Consider the following 25,660-nt stretch of genomic DNA (forward strand, 5'->3'; position numbering starts at 1 on the left):
CTATATGCAATATGTGGGACCTAATGTCTGCTTGTCTTAATTATGTGCTAATGTTACTATAGTGACGTACTGTCTTTTTAATGATTTGTAATAAAGTTTTCTATGCCATTCTACTCAGCTGTCCTCCTGAATATCATGTATGAATTTGAGTAGGCCATGTGGGAACGGTGATCTGACTCAGAGTAGAGACCCCCTACCCACATGATTTATTATGCGGGCCGCAATCTATTAATATAAATGTTATTTGTGTATAACCCATTTAAACACTAATATGTTAGTTAATTAAGATGTACAAAAATGTTTTTCATGATTACCGCCCAAATGTCTGTGAATAATGGCATTTATTACTAGATGAGTAATCAGCTCACACAGGCCTTTGTTCCAGAAAGGGATGTTGACCTTGAATTTTAATACTTAGTGGGGCCGTGGCCTGTCAGTATTCTTTCTCAGGAGTGGGAGCCAAAACCAGGTGAGGAACAATCAAAGAAAAAGGTATAATAGAAACAAGTCACCAATTCTGCATTTATCACCCACTGCTGGTTTTGGCTCCCACTCCTGAGAAAAAATACTGACTGAATACTGACCAAATACTGATAGTGGGCCGTGGCCTTAAAGAAGTTGACCACTACTTGGACAACCCCTTCTCATATGCCATGCTTGGCCCCGATAAATAAAAAACAGCTTATACTCGCCTCTTCCCCATCCCGTGCCAGCGCTGTTCCAAGTATGTCAACACTCACATTCCTGGGGCCAATCAGAGCTGGAGTCACTGTCCCTGCCTTTGGACAAATCGAACATCAAGAGGAAGTCAGGGATGTGGCTGCTCTCTCATTTCCTCTTGATGTTCGATTTTTCTGAAGACTGAGACAGTGATGCCAGCGCTGATTGGGCACCAGGCTTACATGTCATAACAACCGCACGAGAGCCCCAGGAAATCGAGTGCTGACACCGCTGGAACGACACTGGCATGGGAGGTGAGTATAAGCTTTTTTTATTTTATCGGCGCCAAACATTTAGATTAAGAAGGGGTTGTCCTAGTAGTGGACAGCACCTTTAACTTGTTTTCACTGGACAACCCCTTTACCACCTATACTGTGGATAGGTGATAACTTACCCATCGGTACAGGCCCCCACTGGTAGGATACCGACTGACCAATCAACCAAGCAGTGCTGGCAATTTTTATCCCTAATAGAAAATGGAGCGGCAGGTTGAACGCCCTACTTCTGCTCCATTCATTCTCGATGGGATTGCCGGAAGAAGCCGAGTCTAACGCTCAGCAGCCCCATGGGGGAATGAGTGTAGTAGTGGTGGATCTTGCACACTGTTGCTCCATTCTAATGCGGATAAAAATTTCCTGTTCTATCAATTGGTGCAGGTCCCAGAGGACAGACCCACACCAATCATGATAGTTGGTAGGTGATAACATGTTTTCACTGAAAAACCCCTTTAATTAAAAAAAAAAAAAAAAAAAAGATCTCCTGTGACCCAATAAAAGGGGAAAATTATCTTACAGTGAACTGGTCACCAGATTTTCCCAATATAAACTAAGGCCACAAGATTTAACGCCTCATTTACAGAAGTCTAGCAACCTCTATAAGTCCCCTCTACATATCCCAAAATATCATATCATTCACACTGTGTCCCCAATCTTGCTCCTGTGCAGGAATACTTCGCTCTGCCGTACTGAGGGCCAAGAAGGTTGCTATACGGCAGTAAAACAACCATTAAAGCTGGTGTCCTTGGTTTATATTGGAAAAACCTAGTGACAGGTTCCCTTTAACTGAATGATGTTTCTTTAATGTACTTTTAGCTCAAATTGAAGCGGGAACCCAAAAGTCATTCTTCGACAATTTACTTTTTTTTTTTGTTTTTTTTGTAAACAAACCTTTTATTTCATTGTTCACCACCCCCACATTTCTTTTCTCTGCACACTGATAGTAAAACATAAATTACTGAACTAAAGGAATACAATGAGAATAGAATATGTGAAACATCATGAAAAAGGACAACTGGTGGAACCGGAAGTTGTATTAGCGAGCGGACTAAAATGCATTTTGTTACCAAAAAATAAATTCTTTTGAAAGCAGGATCTTTGACATTCTTTAAGAAGCAAAGGTCAGCATTACATATAACAGAAGATTAATCAAACTATTCATATATAAAGTATTAGGACCTTCCACAGGCATGAAACATGCATACACCAATAGTTCACATCAATCCCTTAAAGGCTGTATTTTATCCAGCAGCTTCACGAGCTGATCCAATGAATAGATCCATTTTCATGCTCAAAGTAACAAAGGAAAGTTTGCAAATTGTCTTTCATTGCAAAGTAGCGAGAGGTCATCTGGTAACGGATCCAAATCATGACGTTCCTTGCCGTTTCTGTTGCTGGCTTCGTATGACATCCAGCTGTTTCTTACATTGCTGATAATATGTTGAAAGGCTTTTGTTTTCATCTAAAAGCTTTTTGTGCTCCTGTACCAGACGAGATGTATTTTGTTGGTCTTTTTCATCCTGGTCGAGTTCTGCTATTAGTTCTTGCCTGCAACGAAATGGTAAAATAAATTAAATTTTGTATAGAAAAACAAAACGAAATGTTTGCACGACCAAGAACCCCAACACTATGTCAGTAAATGGCTTCACATTTATTAATAATTGTGGGTAAATCCTTATTTTACAGAATATCATAACCATAGACTTATTGGAAACCCTTCTCATCCCCAAACCGGACACGAGTACTTACTTTCGTTGCAGTAATAATGCAATCTCTGTTTGCACCTTCATATATTCCTGTGCCATTTTGCAGTGCTGTTCAAACACAGCCATAGATTCTTTGGAGTTTGGACATGGTGCTAGAGGCTAAACGTAACATAGAAACAAAAATAGAATAGGGTTTTCACTATTAATATGGGCACTTCACATGTAATATGAGAACATAAATGTCAGATTATATGTACAGAATCATCTACCATGGTTTTACATCAGAGAAATACAGTAGTTAAAAAAGGTAACTGTGCTTTCAAGTAACTTTTCAGAATCACGAGGATCAATACTATTTCTGGCCATTACATGACTTGTATAATGCTTTTCTAACCAGTTTTCCATTCCACAGCCAGCATCTTTAATTTGCAATCCACTCTGAGCGGATGGGAGGAAACGAACGACTATGATGCAACCCTGCACTTCATTGCTTTATTAGCGTACACAGACAAGCAACAGCATAATGGAGAGAAATATGAAGCAACCCTGAGATGTGTATCCAGCTCTGGGGTGAGGTAAAAGACTTGTTAGAAAACTCAGCACAATCTTTCAATGCACCCTACTGTGCGCTCTGTTGCCAACATCTAGATTTACACAATCTTTCTGTCTCCCTCAGCCTGTTTCCTCTCCCTGCTCCTCATTTCCCCTCTCCCCATAGAGCGTAATAGGTTGTGCAACATGACACCACCCTGAACCGACAGGCCATCTTGTCTGAGCATGATGTATACGAGTTGTTTTTTTTATTTAAGTGCAGGCGGCAGATGAGAGGGTGTCTGATAAGTTGGGAAAGAAGCAGCTTTCTCTAATAATATATATTACAATGTGCCTTATATTTGCTTGTACTATTGATAGATGCAAAGTTTGTTGAAAGTACAGTTCAATTTTAGCAATGTGTTAAAGGTTAATATAAAGAGGATCATTAATAGTGTTGAATGATAAATATAACTTGAGAATCCTTATACTAACCTGTAACTGGTGATCCAGCGTAAGATATGCCATTGGTATTGAGTTATCTGAACCATTGGTATCTGAAATATAAATATGGATAATATGGCTTATATCTATACAATGAAGAAAATACACTTCAATATAAACATCATAGCAACAATGAGCTAAAGGTGAGCTGCCATAGGTGTCTATAGACTCATTGGCTCTGATTCCTGAAGGCGTTTACAGCCAGTTTTCTGGTGTAACTGAGCCCCATTTGTTGCAAAACTTTTGCGACGTTTGGCATTTTCATACCAGTCTCTGTCAGCTTTGCCAAAATGGGAGACCAGATGTGGCTAAGCCCATCAATCAATTTAAATGAAAATTTATGCCACTTTAAAGATGTCAATTTCTCCAGGAATGTACCCCTGGCTTGAGTACACTTCTGGTGGCATGCACCTCTTAATGAATTAGATGCATCGTACTCCACCAGTCGGGTTCATTAAGACTTGTGTGCACAATGACGATCTTAATGAATTGAGCCCAATATATAAATGAGAATATAGCATTTAAGAATGGAGCATGTGATTTTACAATAATCCACAGAAGAGGCAGCCACAGTAACTATTGCTTTCCAGCCAGATTTAGAATATACATATTACAATTAATCTTTCACTAGGATTTTGGTACCACATCTGAGAGCAGTATAATGTAAGGGCAGAGATCTAGATTCCAGTGATGTATCGCTTACTGGACTGTTGCTGCAGTTTTGATAAAATCAGTTTTGTCTGCTACAGATCTAGCAGTTCTCTGAATGCTGAGCCACGTATAACCGAGCCCACATCACTGATTGGCAGCTTTCTGTGTACACTGTGCATAAACAGAAAGCTGCAAATCAGTGGTGGGGGCTTGGTTGAACTACATGGCAGCAGGTGTACTAGTTCACTAATGATTAGCGTTGAGAGAGTATGTTCTGTTAACCCTTTCCCCGAGTATGCTCGGGCCGAGCTCCGAGTATTTACAGCTGCTCGGTGATATGGTTGAATCGCTCCCGTGTGCATGATTTGTAACTGTTTGACAGCTTTATTACATGGGAGGAATGTGTAAGAAATAGACATTCCTCACATGTAATAAAGCTGTCTAACAGTCGCAAATCATGCACACGGGAGCGATTCAACCATATTACCGAGCAGATGTAAATACTTGGAGCTCAGCCCGAGCATACTCGGGGAAAGGGTTAATAGAACATACTCGCTCAACACTACTAATGATACTTATTTCCCCTATACATAGGGGAAATGATTATTTGATCCCTCAGTCTATAATTTTAAGGGTAGGTTAATTTTAACATTGAGAGATAGAATATCCAAAAAACAATCAAGAAAATCACATTGTATAAATTAGATACATTTATTTGCAGTGAGAAATAAGTATTTGATCCCCCTACAAACCATTATTAATAATTTTAATCAATATCTCACTGAACACATGAAAGTAAGGTAATAATATACCTAATAAAATCTTCAGTTTTACTCAAATTAGTTGATGTAAAAATGATTACACCCAACATTAAAAATAACTACATCTAGTATTTTGTTTGACCACCATTATTTTTAAAGGACAGCACCAAGTCTTCTAGGCATGGAATGAACAATTTTACGACATAGTGGAACATCTATCTTTTTCCATTGTTGTTGCAGTATGTCTTGTTCATTCCATGCCTAGAAGACTTGGTGCCGTCCTTAAAAATCATAGCGGTCATACAAAATACTAGATTAGTTGATATGGGGAGTATTCATTCTTGCATCAACTAATTTGGGTAAAACTCATTTCAATTTCTCAAGTTCTGTAATATAATTTTGGCTTCAAACTGGATCTTTAAAGGAATTGTCCAAGTCAAGTGAAACCCACAAAGTACATTTTAATAAATAGATATTGGAATAATAACAAGTTTCACAATTTGATGTGTTAAAAAATGTTCCCGTGCTGAGATAATCTTATTACACAGTACATAGCAGGGGCACATTTATGCCTGTGTCTTACCGTGATGGGTCATGGTCTGATCATATCACAGCTCTTGGGCAAGGAAAGGAAGCAAAAGAATATACAGACAGGACAGTATGGGATCGCAGATGACTCTTTTTGTGAGATAAAGCATTTCACTGCCTGTTTTTAAAAATTGTTTTAACTCTCAGAATGAATGAGCTGCGATCCCATGTTGTCCTGTCTGTATTCTCTTTTTCTTCCTCCCCTGCCAAAGACATATTTTATGTGGTGAGACACAGCCATTACACAGTACATAGCAGGGGCACATTTATAAGATTATCTCAGCACAGGAACATTTTATTTAACACATCCAATTGTGGAACCTCGTTATTCCAAGATCTATTGATTAAAATGAACATTGTTCATGGGAAACCCGCTTTAAATACTTACTCAGCAGCCAATCACTGGTCTCAGGCCATATACTGCTGAGGGCAGTGATTGGCTGCAGACATTACGTGGGGTAAAAGGGCTGTGATGTCTGCAGCCAGTGTAAATAGTTTATTGACAGATAATGGGGCGTAGTACTGGAATGGAGGGCGACTAAGTATTATTTCATTGTTTTAGCAGTAAAGTGCCATCTCTACAGTATTGCTCATAACTTGGACAACCCCGTCTAACTTAGAATATCTGCAGAAACCGTTACAATGGGTGTTTTTAGTTCATTCATTTTTCTTGAGCAAATTTAGTAAAAACTTAATGCTACCTGAATCATCAGGAACCCATGGAATCCCACGTGCCGGCTTGTCAGGGGTTGGTCCTGAGGTAGTAATCATCCTTACACTAGGGCTGGAGGATCTGCTGCTACTTCTACTTTCCTGAACAGTTTAGGAAAGATACAAAGTCAAACACTATTTGGTGAAGAATTAGCGCTTACAAACAGGTTATCAAACTGTTTATTAGAAAGCATTATCAAAATAATTTTGGTGTAAAGTGATGTTCACCATTAAACAATATTTTCTTTTCAGGTCCAAAATGTTCTGTTTTAAGGGTTGTTCCCCCTAACCATTGGATAGGGTACAGCTTACTAATGGCAGGGGTCCGACCACCGAAGAACGCCCTGCTACCCTGTACTGAATGGGAGTCAAAAATCCCCTGCTTCCCTTCCCAAGGATTTAGTGATAAAATTCAGTAAGGCCGCATAAACAATTATTATAGGAGATGTATAAATCTGCAAGCAGTGAGCTCCCCCAGGGGTGGCCGCAGGCGACAGAATTTTATCATGTAATACTTAGGCCGAGCGATACATAGAATATGTTTTATTAAGGAGACTGTTTTTTTTTGGTTAGAATAAACTATGAAAAGAACAAAGTAGAATCATTTTACAAGTGAAATCTTATCTCACCGTAGGCAACCTTTTTAATATGAAGAACGACCATTGATATCTACCCTGTTACACCCTTAGGAAACAGCCAAATTTACTGGGGGACTCTTAAGGTCAGACATTAATGCAGTGGCTGCAGATGATTACATGGTTTGCAGATCATCTCTCCATTTTGTCTCTTAGAAGGAGGTTCTGATAGGGAAACTCCCCTTCATGGCATCCATATGATTTAATAGGGAACATATAGGGATTATAAAGAGGGTTCTAAATGTTATACACAGGACCCATATAACGACGAATGCACATTTTACTACCCAAATTGCCTCTTCAGAGAAAAAGAGGACTTGAACTCTATAGCGCCACCTATTGGAAGCAGCAATCCTACACTTTACTACCGTAATTATTATAATGCCCTGATTAATATTTTAGACACCACTTAGTGGCTTAGTTTTCCTATAAGGTCTAGGAAAGTGAAAAGACAGAACAGGACATAATGTTGCCATGTGATAAAAGTAAAATATTAGCTCTTGGTTAAGCCATCCTAACTACCCACAATCATTTTTGTTTTACAGGATATACAATGATTTTCACAAGTTGACAAAATCAAGCATCATAAAAAGACTTTTTTCCACTACAAGACATAAGCGGAGACCTATTTTAGTGCCAAGTTCTGAGAAAGACACTAATTTTGTTTTTCACAAAGTTTGCGACTTCAGTGTTTTTTAGATCTGTCAGATGTTTCCATGGTTACTGAAGTATAATTACAAGCATCTAATAAGGTCTTTACACTTTTATTGACAAATCATCAAACTCACGTAAGACTCAATATTTACAATGTTGACCCTTAGGCTATGTTCACACATCATGGTTTTTTCATGCAAATTTTCAGCTGCGTTTTGCAGTACCAGCAAAGTCTATGAGATTCCAGAAATCTCATGCACACATGGTTTTTTTTTTGTTCAGGATTTTGCGCTTTGCATGTTTTTTTTTTGCAGAATAGAGCACGTCACTTCTTTCAGCGTTTTTTCACCCATTGAAACTAGTGGGTGGTGAAAAAAACGATGAAATAACACACCAAAAACAAAGGTGTTAAGTTTTTAGTGTTTTTTTTTTTTGTGCCTAAACCAGAATGAGATTTTTTTTTTTTCACTGAACTTTATGTACATGCATAACAAAGACAAAAGGACAGTGAACAAAAACGCTGAAAAAACGGACCAAAAAACAAAAAGAAAACCCCAAGAAAACAGCAACAAAAATCCTGAACAACCTCCTGGCAAGAGATCAGGTTTTACTGCAGAAAAGAAATGTAGAAAATACCATGATGTGTGAACATAGTCTTATTTTTCAGGACTTCTGCAATTCGCCCTGGCATGCTGGATATCAGCTTCTGGACCAAATCCTGACCGATGATAGCCCATTCTTGCCTACTTGGCACTTGAAGTTTAATCCCAATATTTGTGTGTTTATTTCTCCACCCTTTTTTTTTAATGAGGATTGACCAGAGGCTCTCAATAATATTGGGATCTGGGAAGTTGTTCAGAGCCACTTCGTCATGACTTATGCCGTGTGACATGGTGCTCTATCATGCTGGAAAAAGCATTGATCATCACCATAAGAAAAATAACTGCAGGAAGTACCAGGGATTGGACTGCTGTGGACTGATATAAACGTAATTTTTTTCTGATTAAGCACCCTTCAGACTGTTTGGGGCAACTGGAGAGAGGATTATCCTGAGAAGAAAAGGTGTTTACCACCATAAGTCTTGTGTCATGCTAACAGTAAAGCATCCCGAGACCATTCATGTGTGTGTGTGTGTGGGGGGCTTTCGATCCAGTGGAGTGGGCGCTCACAATTTTGCCTAAGAAAACGGCCATGAATAAAGAATGGGATCTAAACATCCTCCAAGAGCAACCAACTTCTCCAATTGATCCAGGGACAATTTGGTGATGAACAATGCTTTTTCCGGCATGATGGAGCACCAGGTCACAAGGCAAAAATGATAACCAATTGGCTCAGTGAGCAAAACATTGAAATTTTGGGTCCATGGCTAGGAAACTCATTGGGAGCCCATGGTCAATCCTCAAAAAGTGCATGGACAAACAAAAACACAGAAAATGTGAAAAACCAAGCACTGATTAGACAAGAATGGGCTGTCATCAGTCAGGATTTGACCCAGAAGCTGATATTCTGCATCACAGGGAGAACAGCAGAATTCTTGAAAAATAAGGGTCAACACTGTAAATATTGAGTCTTTACATAAACTTGATTTGTATATAACATTGTAAAAATGTATAAAAAATGGTTATAAAATTGTAATTCCGTAATCTCTGACTGACTGCAAGATCTAAAATCACTGAAGCAAACTTTGTAAAATAACAAAATTTGTGTCAGTCTAAAAACCTTTGGCCAATACTGTAATTCCCCAGCAATCAGCCATTCAAGCACTCCGGCAGAACGAACACTCCACAACGCACCACACCCACTTATATCGCACGCTCCTTACCTGATTGGATTCTGTCCCGACAATACTGAGGTCCTGCACAGATCTGCGTCTTGTCTGCCCGTTTCCTGCTGGATATCAAACAAGAATGAATTTATCAAACTCCGCTCCCATATGTAACTGAAGGGACACAACTGTGGAAGCTTGGCATTTTTACAAGTCCATAGGCAGAAAAGAAGGAAAGGATCCACAGGGAATGAGAGACAGCTGCAATCTGAACTGGCCAACACAAAGTATATACCAAGACAATGACCACTCCTATCACACAAAGTTCTGTCCTCCACCATGTTTTAATGTTTGCTGTCCAAGGCTGATGACGGCATCTATTTCCAGGGCATGACATGATACTCTTTCTACAAAAGGAATGCTGACCTAATAAGCCATCTGGGCACTTCAGCAACTCTGTTCTAATTTGCAATGCCCACCTTCATGGGTGCATGACAGAAACATGTCTCACTTCTCAAGGTCTCAGAAATAAAAAGCCAAGCATTAATTCAGGTCTTTAACCTGTTCTCTCTGTCGCTCCCATCATAAATTCCACAAATGTAATGTTATATTAGACAGCATTGTCCTAATTCTCTCCTGCTAGTAACATTCACGAGACTTGTAACCATGCCTTGTGCAAAGAATCAGAATGCACACACAGAAATCGTGTCAATTACCAAGGTCACTTACAAGTATTTCTTGACTAAGGAATACGTAATATTTGTATTTTGAATTAACATAAAAGATCAGCTCACCACAAGGAAATCCTGAGATTGCCTGAAGCAACAGCTGAGAAAATACTTGAAATTCTTAAGCCGCCATACTAAATGACATAACGTTTCATAGGGGCCGTTCATTACTGGATGCAAAGGAACAGTTGCTAAAAGAGCCAAGCCATCGTGCCAGCAGTGTGTGTAGTCATGTTTACTCCATATGCTTCATTAAAGAAAATATCTGCAAAACTCAATCTAATTCTCCAAAGTGAAAGGCTACATACAGGCAAGGAATTAGTCCTGACTTTGGGAAAGAGATCTATGGACAGCTTTACTAAACTTGAGCAGGCCATGATCTAGTGTTTTCATGTATTACATGAGAGATGAAATGCAAACACACCCAAATACTAAAATTCACCTCCACCATCACGTCACAAACCCCAGTGTCCACTACCATCACGTCACACAGCTCATCTGTCTCCACTACCACCAACGAATCAAAAACCCCAACTGTGTCCACCACCAAGTCACAAAACTCAAGAGTATCACCACCACCACCACCACCACCGAGTCACAAAATCCAACAGTGCCCACCACCACCACCCATCATGCTTAAGAGCAGGTCAGCATACGGGGCTCCATTCCTCTCATGTATATAGAAATTCGGACCTGTCCGAACATTCTGGTATCTTCCAATATAAACTTAACTAGAAGGTTTAGCTATTGATTATAGCTGCAGATTTTGCTGTCAAAAAGATGTGGACTTTCCGCATGTTTCACCTTTTGCCTTGTAAAGCAAATTTCATTGCGATATCCACAGTATAAAATTGACATGCTGCATATTTTTTGCGAGTGAATGATCTTTTCAGAAGTCTAATTTAGAATTCTGGTTCTGTAATAAAGTTAATTTTCCACACGAAAATCTGCAGGTGAGAAACCACTTTGTATTTGCACCATGGAAATATATCTTCATGGTACCTCAAACTTGATGTATACATAAAAGGCTTATCCAGTGGCTCTAACTTCCGCAACGGGAGAGGCACTGCTGACATGGCAACCGCCGGGCATTTGCCAGATCTCGTGCACCTGTCCCTAGAATTACAATATGACGTGTGCACGATATCTACTGATCGCTGTCATAAGGCCGATGGATGCCACATCATCATTACTCTCACCTGCCGATGTGTGGACATAGGTACAGGATAACCCTTATACAGAAATTCTCTGGTTACATGACTAGCCAATGATGTTACATAAATGTAAAAAGTCTTTAATATGACATCATGCAATCTGATTAATATGAAAAATCAAACACTCTGGATTAATTACAAAGATCACGTATTATGAATGAGATCGTTGTTAAGATTTCTGCTTTTGGGCACTCAAAATTCCAAATGATTGGTTAGAGGTTATTATTATGCCCAGTTCAAATAAAACATGTCCACCCATTTCAAGTGCCCATTTTTCATCATCCTTTATGATTGTGGCAGGCCCCATCTTTAGTCTTATGGTGTGAACTGGGCCTCCCAATTATAGGATTCATGGAATGTCAAGTGCCAGAGTAAATTACCATCATTTTAGGGTAGATTAATTTAACTTCCACCTTTACATTTCATTGGCATCTAAGGATATTGTCATTCTAACAAATCGCAGCAATTAAAACATCATGGCCTCTAGTGATCTAGCAAAAGTGCCTCATTCAGCAACAGCACTGCTCTAAAATTCTCCAGAATTAGACGTGGTGACAGAAATATTTAGCATTCTCCGCTCGATACAGCAGCACTTGTGCACTTGCTGCAATGGTATGAGAAATGAAGTCATAACTGTTCGGGAGGGAGAAGAATAAAAACAAGTGACAACATGAAGTGCGGACCATGGAAGAGAAGGCGAGGACAATTAATTAGCGCGGTTAGTAGAAAAAGGTTATTTTGGAAGAGGCATGCGTGTTATTTTAAACACTCCTAAATTCCACTAATAGTAGAAGCTTAAAGAATCAACATCAAATGCGCCTCACTCCAATTACGCTTCAGTCACAAGTGGCACCATAATAGATACAGAGGCAAGACTAAACATTTCAATGTGGTGTTCGGAGTAGGTAAGGGTTTTTTTTTTTTTTTTATAAACATGGTCTTTTCAAAATGTGAATAGTACCAGAAAAAGTACTAAATATTACATGGAGTCATCTGAATGGAATGAGCCTTGTAGGTCAGAAGCAAGACTGTTGTACTACGACACCAGAATGCGCAAAGATGAATGACCAAACCCAACGCTACCAAGCTTTGAACTCCATAAAAAAATAATACAGAAGCTCATCAAAAATGCCAATGATTATCTCTGTCCTCTAGGCGACCCTGGTATGAGGAGGGGATTGAGGTTTTACACATATGGATTACTGATCAGATGTTTATGGGAGGCAGGAGACATGCTGGTTGTGTATCTTCTGCTTACTAATATGTACTTGTATGTAAAAGTTTAAAAAAACAAAATAAAATGATCCCACATTCTGGTTGTCATTCAGGTCAATATATACAAGGTGAGGGGTGTGTCATCATGTGACCACTAGTCAGTGGCTGCAGGGGACATGAGCTGTAGTACCAAAGAGCCATGATGCCAGTAGGTCATGTGACCACTTAGGTCCTGGTGGCTTGAAAAAAGACATTAAAGGGGTTTTCCCATGAAGAAAGTTATTTTTAATCAACATTTTAATCAATAGATCTTGGAATAATAACAACTTCCACAACTGAATGTATTTAAATAAAATGTCCCTGTGCTGAGACAATCTTATAAATGTGTCGCTGCTGTGTACTGTGTAATGGCTGTGTCTGACCGTGCAGGAACATGGTCTGATCATACCACAGCTCCTGGGCAGGGGGAGGAAGCAAAGAGTATACAGACATTACAGCATGGGATCACAGCTGATGCTTTCTGTGAGGTAAAACATTGCTTAAAAAACAGGCAGCGAAATGTTTTGCCTTACAAAAAAAAAAAAAAAAAAAAAAAAAATCAGCTGTGATCCCATGCTGTGTACTCTTCTTTTGCTTCCTCCCCTGTCCAGGAGCTGTGGTATGATCAGACCATGTTCCTGCACGGTCAGACACAGCCATTACACAGTACACAGCAGGGGCACATGTATAAGATTATCTCAGCACAGGAGCATATTTTTCAGCACATCCAATTTTAGAACTTATTTTCAATTCCAAGATATATTGATTATAATGTACTTAGTGAAATGAGGAGTATGAAATGGCGAGTCCTGGAATAAAGATACATACAGTCATGGCCGAAAGTGTTGGCACCCTTGAAATTGTTCCTGAAAATTAAGTATTTTTCTCTCAAGAAAATTATTGCAATTACATGTTTATTTCCTTTGTGTGTATTGGAACAACACAAAGAGAAAAAAAAAGACAAATTGGACATAATTTCACACTAAACCCCAAAAATGGGCTGGACAAAATTTTTGGCACCCTCAACTTAATATTTGGTTGCACACCCTTTGATATAGATAACTGCAATCAATCGCTTCCTGTCACCATCTACAAGATTCTTGCACCTCTCATCTGGAATTGTTAACCACTCTTTTGCAAACTGCTCCAGGTCTCTCATATTTGAAGGGTGCCTTCTCCCAACAGCAATTTTAAGATCTCTCGATAGGAAGCGATTGATTGTAGATATTTATTCCAATGGGTGTGCAACCAAATATTAAGTTGAGGGTGGCAACAATATTGACCGGCCCACTTTTGTGGTTGTGTGAAGTTATGTCCAATTTGCCTTTTTTCCCCGTTGTTCCAATACACACAAAGGAAATAAACATGTGTATAACAAAACGTGCAATTGCATTAATTTTCTGGGGGAAATACTTCACTTTCTGAAACATTTTAAAGGGTGCCAACACTTTAAAGCAGTGTGTAATATATTATATACATACATATACACACACACAGATATCTATCTATCCATCTATCGTATCATAAAAATTGCAGGACTCGCCACTTCATACTCCTTGTAATCATTGAATACAAGACCTTTGCAACGTGAGCACACCATTTCCAAGTGGATTCCAAATGATATTGGAATGTGTGTAGCTCCGGCATGATAGGTTTTATTTTTTCCCAACTTTTTCCTCACCAGTTCAATCAAGTAGATGGATTTTTTTTTTTTTTTTTAAGTTTGAAAAAAATTAAGGAAATCTGAGATTGTCTATGGTTATTGTGTGCCTAAAACTATACATACTACATTAAATTCTGATGGTAAATAGTTGAAACTACCCAGACAACAAAATTGGAGCGAGAAGCATTTGTCTGATTTTCTGTCATTAATCGTTGGCTTACAAAAAGGACATTATCATCCAGTAGTACCTGTTATGATGATCTCAGGGACATCCAGAATATTGCCAAATGAAGCAGTTTTACGATGGCCTCGTTTAGGCTTGGTACAGGCTGCAAAAACACATATACAATACACATGCAAACGACTACAAGTGGTACAGGGCACAATTCACAAAAGCATGAAAGTGTACGGCACAATGTTACACAATGGAAGTGCATGCGGAAAAACAACCATGCATGTAAAATGAGAAGGGAAGCAAATATGAACATGCAGAAAAAAACAAAACAAGTAGTTGGAGGCGAGAAGACTATTGGAAACCATGTAATGTCTATCTGGAAGGGGTTAAATGGTTACTAACTGCATGCTGCTTACTGAAAAAGTATCTCTGAGGGTTACAGCTGAATTGGCTAGGATTATTAAGAATCTTTTTTTTGGGTGGAACTTTAAAAAAGTTGATATCCATGTATCAGTTTTTAATGACAACACATTAATGGTGGTTTCACAGACAGCATGTTCTGCAGCAAAAAAACGATGGGCAAATGTCTGGTAATCAATAAAGAAATATTAAATGTGCTACAATGTTTGAAAAAAACAAAAACAACAAAAAAAAAAACAACAAAAAAGCCCTCAAACAGCATGGTCTGGGCATATGTTTTTATCGTGCACTTTCCGGTAAGGTTCAATATGGTAAATAAAAATGCACAAAAAACGATGATGTGCATTAAATTATATATATATATATATATATAGGCATATAATACAGTTCAGAAAAATGCCAGAAAAGGTGCCTTACTCTGACCTTATGAAAGAGGAATGGACACAAGAAGGAGAACTGATGGCATTCTTGACCAGACTTGTCTCTGCACAGAACTGTGTGCCATTTCCTCCTGCGCTTCCTCCTGGAAATGTACGAGTCCATTGACAAAAGTATAACTCCAGTCCCCATTGTCAATGGTGCTCTGTATGACATTGTCCAATAAGTGATCATAGAGTTGGAGAATTTAGAGAAAATACATTGTAACGGCTCTGAGTAAAAAGTGAGCCAAACCTGCTGATAACAGTGGCATCGTTCAACAGTGTAATGTGTATGGGGGCCTCCTGATTCTTCCACGATGGAGGATGTCGGGGGAAGAGAAAGATCTGGAACGTTGGATTTCCCTCATCTGATCTTTTTGTTCTCTGGGAGATAAGCTGCCACCATACTGTCATTAAATACCTCTCATAAAAAACAGAGGCTGAGCTAAGCATTTGTGTATGGAGGAGCTGGGGGACTTAGCGGTCGGATCGTGAAAGCCAAGCTCACACAACCGGTGCGAGGGTTGAAAAAAAACAAAAATCCTGACATCACATGGATAGCACTAGGACTTGTGTTTTTTTTAGTATGGATCCAATCTGCACAAGAACAAAAAAAACAAAACAAAAAAACGCAGCATGCGTCTAGTTTCTTATGCATTTCAGATCACATGCGCCTATTCAAGTCTATGAGTGCGCAAAATAACCCCCAAAAAACAGATCACAATATTTATCACCTGTATAGCATTCAATTTTTATGGATACTTTGCAATTCTTAACATAGGAAACGTTTTTTAGGGTCTAATACATGATAAAACACAACTCCAGCATTTTTGTATTTCACTGCCAGAGTGGCATCACTAATGCATGTTCCCTACCCCTAGTAATATACTTACCAGCAGCCGTCTCTTCGGTCCTAATGAGCCATCTTATGTCAGAGCTAAAGTACGCAGGCGTTCAGTGTAAGTCTATGAGATCCTGGTTCTGGCTCTCATAGACTTACATTGAGTAGTGGCCTCTGGCTCGCCCAGCAAGCACTGGAGAGATCCGACAGGTCACAATCTGCAGAAGACGACCGGAGCTGTGCCGAGGACAGAAGATGGCGGCTGGTAAGTTTATTACTAGGCGCAACGCATAGAATATAAATCAATGAAACAACTCCGGCGGAGAAATTAAAAAACATACTGGCGTGGTGCCTTAACTGCTAGTGTAAAAAACAGATTCCAAATGGATTGCAAATAGACCACCATATGGATGAAATATGCTTTTTTTTCTAGAATAAACTAGACTTTTTTTATATGCTTGTGTGAGTTTAACCTAATATGTATGGAGGGGGGCTTTATAAAGAGGAATGCTAACACCCAGTTGACAATTTATTCATACATTTCCATGAGGAGTAACAAAGGAATCGCACAAAGCAGGAGTCTAAGGCAGTGTGCTCCAGGATATTTAATGGAAAATACATGATAAAAACAGGCTAAAATAGACATGACAAGAGAGCCGACAGGTTCTCTCTATGGAAGAACGAAGAGCATCAGACGGATCAGCATAGCAGCCTCATGTCAAAAATCACAAAACTGGATGGATTTCATGGCTGTGAACATGCATAGGAGGTTAAATCGTTAATCCTATCCTTATTGGAAGAAGTGGTGAAAGTAGCGCACCCAAGTCGCAATAGAAGGGTATATTTAGCACTATATTGCAAAATGCTTTAAAAACATCAAAACTAATAAAATGCTTCTAGAATAAAATAATGGGACCTATTTACATCGTGTACATTCTTGCGGGATCTCAGAGTCTGGTTTATGGCATTACACCCTAGAAAACCTTGTCAGCCGCTTCCTATTTTAAGCGGTGCACTCTTGCCATTTTCACCTTTCATTGAACTTTGCAGAATTTATATTATAATATTATGCTGCTATTACGCTCAATGTTTCTCTCTGTGGGTTTATCTTTTATGGCAAATTAATGGCACTTAAGTGATACTCGTTTGCCCTAACAGCTCCTCTGTGTGTCAGATAGGCTTCTTTTTATTCTTCTGTTATGGGATGAGGGTGTTTTTTTTCATTAGATGTGTGTATGTGCTCCGCTGCACCACCCTCCTGCCAGTGCCGATGGGTATATTACACTGCAATGTTGTGGGGAGACGAAGCAAATTGTGAATGATAAAAATTAATAGCTTGGTAAAGTTAACTACAAGTAATAAAATAATAGGCATTAACTCCTTCCTGCTGCAGCCAATTTTCATTCTTGCGCTTTCATCTTTCTTCCCCTTTTTCCAAGAGCCATACCTTTTTCTTTATTTTTCTGTCGCCATATTTTTTTTCATTTACTTTATTTCGGGGGTGAAGGGGAGAAGATCAAGTTATAGTATTGAATAACACCATCCATTTTACCATTCTATGTAATGGAGAAAGGGACAACAATTACAAGTGTGGTTAAATGGTGGAGTCGCATTTGCGCTGTTGCTTTTGAGTTTTCTTTTTAAATCGTTCATGGTGTGGTAAAAATGACCTGGAAACATAATCCTACAGGTTGGTAGGACTATGGCAATACTGGACTTGTGTAGGGTCTTTTATTTAAGTGGCGTTTCCAAATATGCCTTTTTTTTATTTTTAAAGTGGAAAATGCAAATTTACTTTGTCCTTTAGGGCACTTGGACCTGCAATTTGTCCTGCAATATATAGAGATAATGCCCTGGAAGGCCAAGATGGCAGCTCTCGGGGTCGTCGCAAGCTCCGGGCTGCCTTGACAGACTGTCGGTACTCCGAAATCTTATCATTGGGGGGGGTGGACGGCAGCCAATGTGCACATGCAGAAGTAATCGTGTCTTTTAAATGCCACTGTCAGTGATAAATATCGGCATTTAAATGGCTAAACTGCGGAGATCAGAGCAGGCGCTTATTGCTGGTGTTACAGGCAGATGCCAGCTATAGTGCAGACAGAAGCCAGATTACATGTATTGTTGGGATATATATATTTTATGAATATCAGAATCTAAATTTCTCTAATCAATTACTGATCTAGATTAGTTACTATATTACGATGGTTTGCCCTCGACTTCTACCTCATAGCCAGCCAATTATGCTGCCAGCAAAGTTAGATGTAGGTTTAAATGTTCTCTTGGACCATCAATAAAGTTTGGGCTGTCCAGACTTTTTACCTGTACTGGCAGAAATCCTTGCTTCCAATTCAGACATATCTGCGCTCATTCGCTTGTTCTCTGATGTGCCCAGTATTGATGAGGGCTTCCCTCGCGTATCCGACAGGCTTTCTACGCTGCTACCTCGGGAAGGTGGCAAGCTCAAACGGCCTGGTTCGCCCTGCAGAGATAGTGGACAACCGAGGCTTAATAAATATTACGAAATAGGTAAAAGATGGAAACCAGGGACTTTTCAGTTACATTCACTACTGTTTGTAACAGAATAAGTGCACATATAGGATTCCCAATATACTTTGGCCCGATTCATCATCATTTGCATTTTTTTTTTATTTTAAAGTTAAATTTTTCTTTCGGGATCGGCTGACTCTTATTGAGCCAAATTCAAAGGGGTGCATAGTAAAAAAACAAAATCAAAGATATTTCTCTCGTCATTCAACATTTTGAGCAAAAGACGCATCTTTTCCAAAATGTTGCGAAAGATGCAACTTTGAAAAACGTATATAAAACTACACCAGAAAGGTAGGGGGAGAAAGTGGAGTAAAGCTGCGCCAAATTTAGCGATTTTCAAAAAAGTCGCAATTGAGGAATCAGGCGAAAACATCTGGAATCACTAAACTCCACTCAGTGGAAAACAAAACAAAAACAGGTGGGCGCATATAAAAAAAAGACTTAAAAAAAAGAAATACCGTAATAAATTGGGTGCAAACAAACAAAAGGCACAAAACCAAGTGCAAGAGCGAATAGTGGCCTTTGTGTCCCAATTTCCAACCATGTACTGGATCTCTGCTCCCAGGCAGTGAATGGAAAGACAAGCAGGGTCGGAAAACCTATACTGATGATTTTATGATATCACACAGCACGGCTTAGGTGTTTGGACGTAATCTACAAGGGCTCTGACAGCAAGCATACAGCTTGGAAATTGTGAGGAATTGGCAGAGAAAATAGGAAAGTTTCAGAACTTTACATATAAAAAGGTCCCCGTCCCCCCACATAAAACATTTTAGTGTCCAGGTCCAAAAACACGTTACTGTGTCACAATTACTTACTCCCTGCTTGGACTGATTTTTCAAATGTGCCAATTTGGACTCTATTCGTTTAATGGTATCGTCAGCGCTGGCTTGGATATCATCACTCTTATTGCTGGTATTTGTAGAGGTGATATCAATGCAAGATCCTTTAAGAAACAAAATACAATGAAGTCATTTATTCGGCTGTAGCAATTGCTTTTAATCATGGAATAGCAAATCTTTAAGTAATGCGATCTTATTAATACCTCCTATGAACGATTGACAACACTATTGGTAACTAGATACAGGGGAAGAGGTCTCCGCAAAACCCTACATTAGCCGGAACTATGGAAATGTCTACGCTGTGGAGATGTATTGACTTCTACCTCTTGCAGATGTCAATAGTGTACAGTTCATGCTGCTGGCATCCATAGGGCCATGACATGACCTGGCAGATTAACAGTGACAATATATTTTGCATATCAAATTCTGGCCCCTTCAAAACAGGTTAGGCGACTATACAGTGAACGCTTTACCGCTCCAGTAGTGGACGGAAAGAATAAAAATAGTAAGGGGAAGGGAGCTGAACAGCACAGTACGAATAAGTGTCTAGGTGGCCACTGCCGAGAACGGCAGCTCAGCTCTTATTCATTTTAATAGGAACTGAGCCGACTTAGATGCTCCGTGTTGGATAGACACAGATATCATATTGATGATCTAACCTTAGAATAGCTCATCAATATGATAAACCTGCACAACCCACTTAAAGAAGCACACCCATCAAAGTTTTTATCCTCTTAATATATTGCAATCATATTGTGGCACTGTGTACTTACAAATTGCTCATTTTGCCTTTCTATCCAGCTGATTCTTCTCTTTTCTCTGCTCTATTTAGAAACAGGAAGTTTCTTGTCCCTGGATAAATCATTCCCCTCTTTAACTCCTGATCCAGCAACTCCGCTCCTCCCCCCTGCCAGGGACTTTTGCAGTGATTGAGGAGTCATATAGGGAGAATTGACCTCCTGTTTCTACATAGAGCTTAGAAGGATTCATCTAGTCTGTTTTTAATCATGTGATGTCATAGACCTAATGGAAAACAGAAGAATCAGCTCGGAAGAAGGGAAAATGAGCAATTGTTAGTACACAGTGCTATATAAGAGAAGTGCTTCTTTAATTTACATACTGAGTGCCTATATGATGACAAGTTGCACCCAACATTTCCAAAAACAACAAAAAACAAACTATGGAGTGCTTACTAGCTCTTCATAGTGCCTATTAAACAGGTTAGGGACAGTGTCAAGTTGAAGGGAGCCGGTCAACTGCTTCATGCTGCGCCATGCTTTATTTCACTTATTGTGACTCTCATGGTACTTAACATTTGCTGTTGGTCCCCTTAAGTATAGCTAATTGCTTGGGTGGTCTAGGGTCCTAGCTGTGGGACAACATTTTATATGATCTGGGATGCAGCTAATGTTTTTTTTTTTTTTTAGTTTTCATTGGGGCAGTTTCTTCTCCCATCCATTATTGTGAGTCTTAGAATTGGAGTGGGAGGAAGGAGATGCTTGTAAAAAAATAAATAACACACCATAGAACATATAGGCCCCAATTGATCAAAGTGTTTATAGAATGCTTTCAAAAGTCGTAATATGCAATATTTTGCATGACATGGGAACAGAAATCAGCAAGGTAAAAATCGTGCACACTCCTAATAGTAACAATGAAGTTTATTGAAAAATATAACACAGAAGACAAACACTTAAAAACATAATATATCATCTTATGGGGGTTGATATAATCCAAGAAAGTATTACCCCATCATCAGGCTAGTGCTGATGGAGCAGTAAGATCACCCTGGCTAGGCCATTCAAAAGGAAAACTGCACATCAAAGATCTTTGTATTAGGCCCATACAAGGGGTTTGAACCAGTAATGTACATACAGTCATAGCTGAAAGTGTTGGCACCCTTGAAATTGTTCCAGGAAATTTTTTATTTCTCCCAGAAATTTATTGCAATTACATGTTTATCTCCTTTGTGTATTGGAAAACTACAAGAAAATACTAAAAAACCCGCCAAAAAACAGGCCAGACAAAATTATTGGCACCTTTACAAAATTGTGGGTAAACAATTTTGTTTCAAGCATGTGATGCTCATTCAAACTCACCTGTAGCAAGTAACAGGTGTGGGCAATTATAAAATCACACCTGAAACCAGATAAAAAGGGGAGAAGTTGACTCAATCTTTGCATTGTGTCTGTGTGTGCAACACTAAGCATGGAAAACAGAAAGAGAAGATAACTGTTTGGGGACTTGAGAACCAAAATTGTTGAAAAATAACAACAATCGCAAGATTACAAGTCCATCTCTAAAGATCTTGAGGTTCCTTTGTCCACGGTCCACAACATAAGCAATAAGTTTACAATCCATGGAACTGTAGCTAATCACCCTGGACGTGGACGGCAGAGAAAAATTGATGAAAGGTTGCAAAGTAGGATAGTGGTAAGCAGACCCAATCAAATTCCAAAGAAATTAAAGCTGTCCTGCAGGCACAGGGTGCATCAGTGTCACCGCAAACTGTCAACATTTGAGGAGGACCCCACTGCTGATAGACATAAAGCTACACTGCATTTTGCCAAAATGTACGCAAGCCAAAATCCTTCTGGACAAATCCTTGTGGACAGATGAAACCAAGATAGAGTTGTTTGATAAAGCGTATCATTTTAATGTTTACCAAAGAAAAGAACACAGAACCTACAGTCAAATATGGTGGAGGTTCAAAGTTGTTTTGGGGTTGTTTTGCTGCCTCTGGCACTGGGTGCCTTGACTGTGTGCAAGGAATCATGAAAGCTGAATATTACCAAAGGGTCACAATGTAGCGCCCAGTGTCAGACAGATGGGTTTACGTCCTAGGTCATGGGACTTCCAGCAGAACAATGACTCCAAACATACTTCAAGAAGGAACAAGAAATGGATGGAAACAAAGCGTTGGAGAATTCTGAAGTGGCCAGCAATGAGTCTGGATCTAAATCCCATTGAACATCTGTGGAGAGATCTTAAAATTTCTGTTGGGAGAAGGCACCCTTCAAATATGAGAGACCTGGAGAAGTTTGCAAAAGAAGAGTGGTTAACAATTCCAGCTGAGAGGTGTAAGAAGCTTGTTGATGGTTATAGGAAGCAATTCATTGCAGTTATTTATTCCAAAGTGTGTGTAACCAAATATTAAGTTGAGGGTGCCAACAATTTTGTCCGGCCCATTTTGGGGGTTTTGTGAGAAATTACGTCCAATTTGCCTTTTTTTCTCTTGCTTTTTTTGTGTTGTTCCAATACACACAAAGGAAATAAACATGTGTATAACAAAACGTGTAATTGCAATAATTTTCAGGGAGAAGTACTACATTTTCTGGAACAATTTCAAGGATGCCAACACTTTCAGCCATGAACGTATGCAGAAATAAATAGAAAATATGAATAGATATATAAATAAAGATGGGTTAACAAGAGTAGATAAAAGGAAAAAAATAAAAGAAATAAATACCAGGGAGAAAGATAATACCTGAAGCTGAAGATCCCCATGCATATCGCTGCTATCTAGCAGCTTTGTCAGGGATCATATTTTTTCAGGGGCAATATTTTTGTGCAACACCAGTTTTGGGCAGGTCCACTAAAATGTGTGGCGTTAGAGAGGAGTCGGGGTGTGGCAACACACGCCCGTCAAATTCATCAATAGTAAGGGCATTTTTTTATACCAGTTTGCTACATTGTACGCCACAACAACCTTTCATTAAAACTGGTAAGTGCAATGCTAGTCTTAATGAATCGGGCTCAAACTTTTTATTTTTTTATCCATTAGCTTACACCTTGAAATGGAGCAGGATCTGAGAAAATGTGGATAAAATAAAGCGAACATTACTTTGTCTTTTATAACTTATGTTCCTTACAAATGTCTGAAAAGCCTTTGTTGATTCAAAGCTCATACTATAATCCAGCATATACACTACAGTTCAAAAGTTTGGGGCCACCCAGACAATTTTGTGTTTTTCATGAAAACTCATACTTTTATTTATTAAAATGAGTTGCAAAATGAATAGAAAATATAGTCCAGACATTGACAAGGTTAGAAATAATGATTTTTATTAGAAAGAATAATTTTCTCCTTCAAACTTTGCTTTCGTCAAAGAATGCTCCCTTTGCAGCAATTCCAGCATTGCAGACCTTTGGCATTCTAGCTGTTAATTTACTGAGGTAATCTTGAGAAATTTCCCCCCATGCTTCCTGAAGCCCCTACCACAAGTTGGATTGGCATGATGGGCACTTTTTGCGTACCATACGGTCAAGCTGCTCCCACAACAGCTCAATGGGGTTGAGATCTGGTGACTGCACTGGTCACTCCATTACAGATAGAATACCAGCTGCCTGCTTCTTCCCTAAATAGTTCATGCATAATTTGGAGGTGTGCTTTGGGTCATTGTCCTGATGTAGGATATAATTGGCTCCAATCAAGCGCTGTCCACAGGGTATGGCATGGCGTTGCAAAATGGGAGTGATAGCCATCCTTATTCAAAAACCCATTTACCTTGTACAAATCTCCCACTTTACCAGCACCAAAGCAACCCCAGACCATCACATTACCTCCACCATGCTTGACAGATGGCGTCCGGCACTCTTCCAGCATCTTTTCAGTTGTTCTGCGTCTCACAAATGTACTTCAGTGTGATCCAAACACCTCAAACTTTGATTTGTCTGTCCATAAAACTTTTTTCCAATCTTCCTCTGTCCAATGTCAGTGTTCTTTTGCCCATATTAATCTTTTCCTTTTACTAGCCAGTCTCAGATATGGCTTTTTCTTTGCCACTTTGCCCTGAAGGCCAGCATCCAGGAGTCGCCTCTTCACTGTACACATTGACACTGGCATTTTGCGTGTACTATTTAATGAAGATGCCAGTTCAGGAGCTGTGAGGCATCGATTTCTCAAACTAGAGACTCTAATGTACTTGTCTTGTTGCTCAGTTGTGCAGCGGGGCCTCTCTCTTCTCTTTCTACTCTGGTTAGAGCCAGTTTGTGCTCTCCTCTGAAGGGAGTAGTACACACCGTTGTAGGAAACCTTCAGTTTCTTGGCAATTTCTCGCATGGAATAGCCTTCATTTCTAACAATAAGAATAGACTGTCGAGTTTCACATGAAAATTCTCTTTTTCTGGCCATTTTGAGAGTTTCATAGAACAAACAAATGTAATGCTCCAGATTCTCAACTAGCAAAAAGGAAGGTCAATTTTATAGCTTCTTAAAGCAGCCAAACCGTTTTCAGCTGGGCTAACATACTGTGCAAGGGTTTTCTAGGGTTTTCTAAACATCCATTAGCCTTCTTACACAGTTAGCAAACACAATGTACCATTAAAACACTGGAGTGGTGGTTGTTGGAAATGGGCCTCTATACACCTATGTAGATATTGCAATAAACACAAGACGTTTGCAGCTAGAATAGTCATCTACCACATTAACAATGTATAGAGTGTATTTCTGATTCATTTAATGTTTGCTTCATTGAAAAAAAAAAATGCTTTTCTTTCAAAAATAATGACATTTCTAAATGACCCCAAACTTTTGAATGGTAGTGTATCATCCATCAATATCTAAGGAATTGTCTGTTTTGTAACAAATCATCTCGAAATATGCAGTCACTTGCCGCGTGGCCATTTCTTAAGAAAGCAGAGTTACTAACCTGTACTCGTGGCAGAATTGCTTTGTCCCCCATCAGAGTACTGGCATGGATACTGCAAAGATTCATCTGCCCCGGGAAAATACTGCAGAAAAATTTCAAGTGATATAACAGCACTCAAAGCACTGAAGATGGATGAAGAAAAGGGAGTCTGAGCAGGTAATTAATTCATGCTGATGGATAATCTAATTTCCACTAATAATTGTTAGAGGGTATGTGTCCTCAGAAAATGACGTATTGTTGTAAATAGGATTGTGTGTTAAATGTAATAAATATATATTTTTTTAATAATCACAATCTTTCTCAAAAAAAAAAAGTAAACCTTGCAATTTTCACTCGAGCCACTGGGGTGTTTTTCAGACTTCCACTTGCTGTTTCAGGAAACAGCACATGTACATTAGCCACAAT

At 39.2% G+C, this 25,660-nt stretch overlaps 1 protein-coding gene across 4 annotated transcripts in view; it reads right to left on the reverse strand.

Moving 5' to 3' along the window:
- Window positions 1-2,088: 2,088 nt before the first annotated feature.
- MAP3K7 (mitogen-activated protein kinase kinase kinase 7) overlaps window positions 2,089-25,660 on the reverse strand; it is a 68,938-nt gene continuing 45,366 nt past the window's right edge. The window contains exons 9-17 of one of the 4 annotated variants that reach the window (XM_073675713.1): window positions 25,256-25,337; window positions 19,581-19,708; window positions 18,535-18,694; window positions 14,609-14,689; window positions 9,559-9,623; window positions 6,438-6,549; window positions 3,728-3,789; window positions 2,745-2,860; window positions 2,089-2,543 (exon numbers count right to left, since the gene is read on the reverse strand). In XM_073675713.1, the coding sequence (XP_073531814.1) occupies window positions 2,363-2,543; window positions 2,745-2,860; window positions 3,728-3,789; window positions 6,438-6,549; window positions 9,559-9,623; window positions 14,609-14,689; window positions 18,535-18,694; window positions 19,581-19,708; window positions 25,256-25,337 (987 nt within the window). In that variant the 3' untranslated portion in view covers window positions 2,089-2,362. Of the gene's footprint in view, window positions 2,544-2,744; window positions 2,861-3,727; window positions 3,790-6,437; window positions 6,550-9,558; window positions 9,627-14,608; window positions 14,690-18,534; window positions 18,695-19,580; window positions 19,709-25,255; window positions 25,338-25,660 lie in introns of all 4 variants that reach the window. The other 3 variants (XM_073675712.1, XM_073675715.1, XM_073675714.1) reach the window with 3 other exon arrangements.

The sequence above is a fragment of the Phyllobates terribilis genome, unplaced genomic scaffold, assembly GCF_046119375.1.
Source record: "Phyllobates terribilis strain yellow unplaced genomic scaffold, ASM4611937v1 Scaffold_3__8_contigs__length_932513732, whole genome shotgun sequence".
In the NCBI taxonomy this organism is placed as follows: Eukaryota; Metazoa; Chordata; class Amphibia; order Anura; family Dendrobatidae; genus Phyllobates; species Phyllobates terribilis.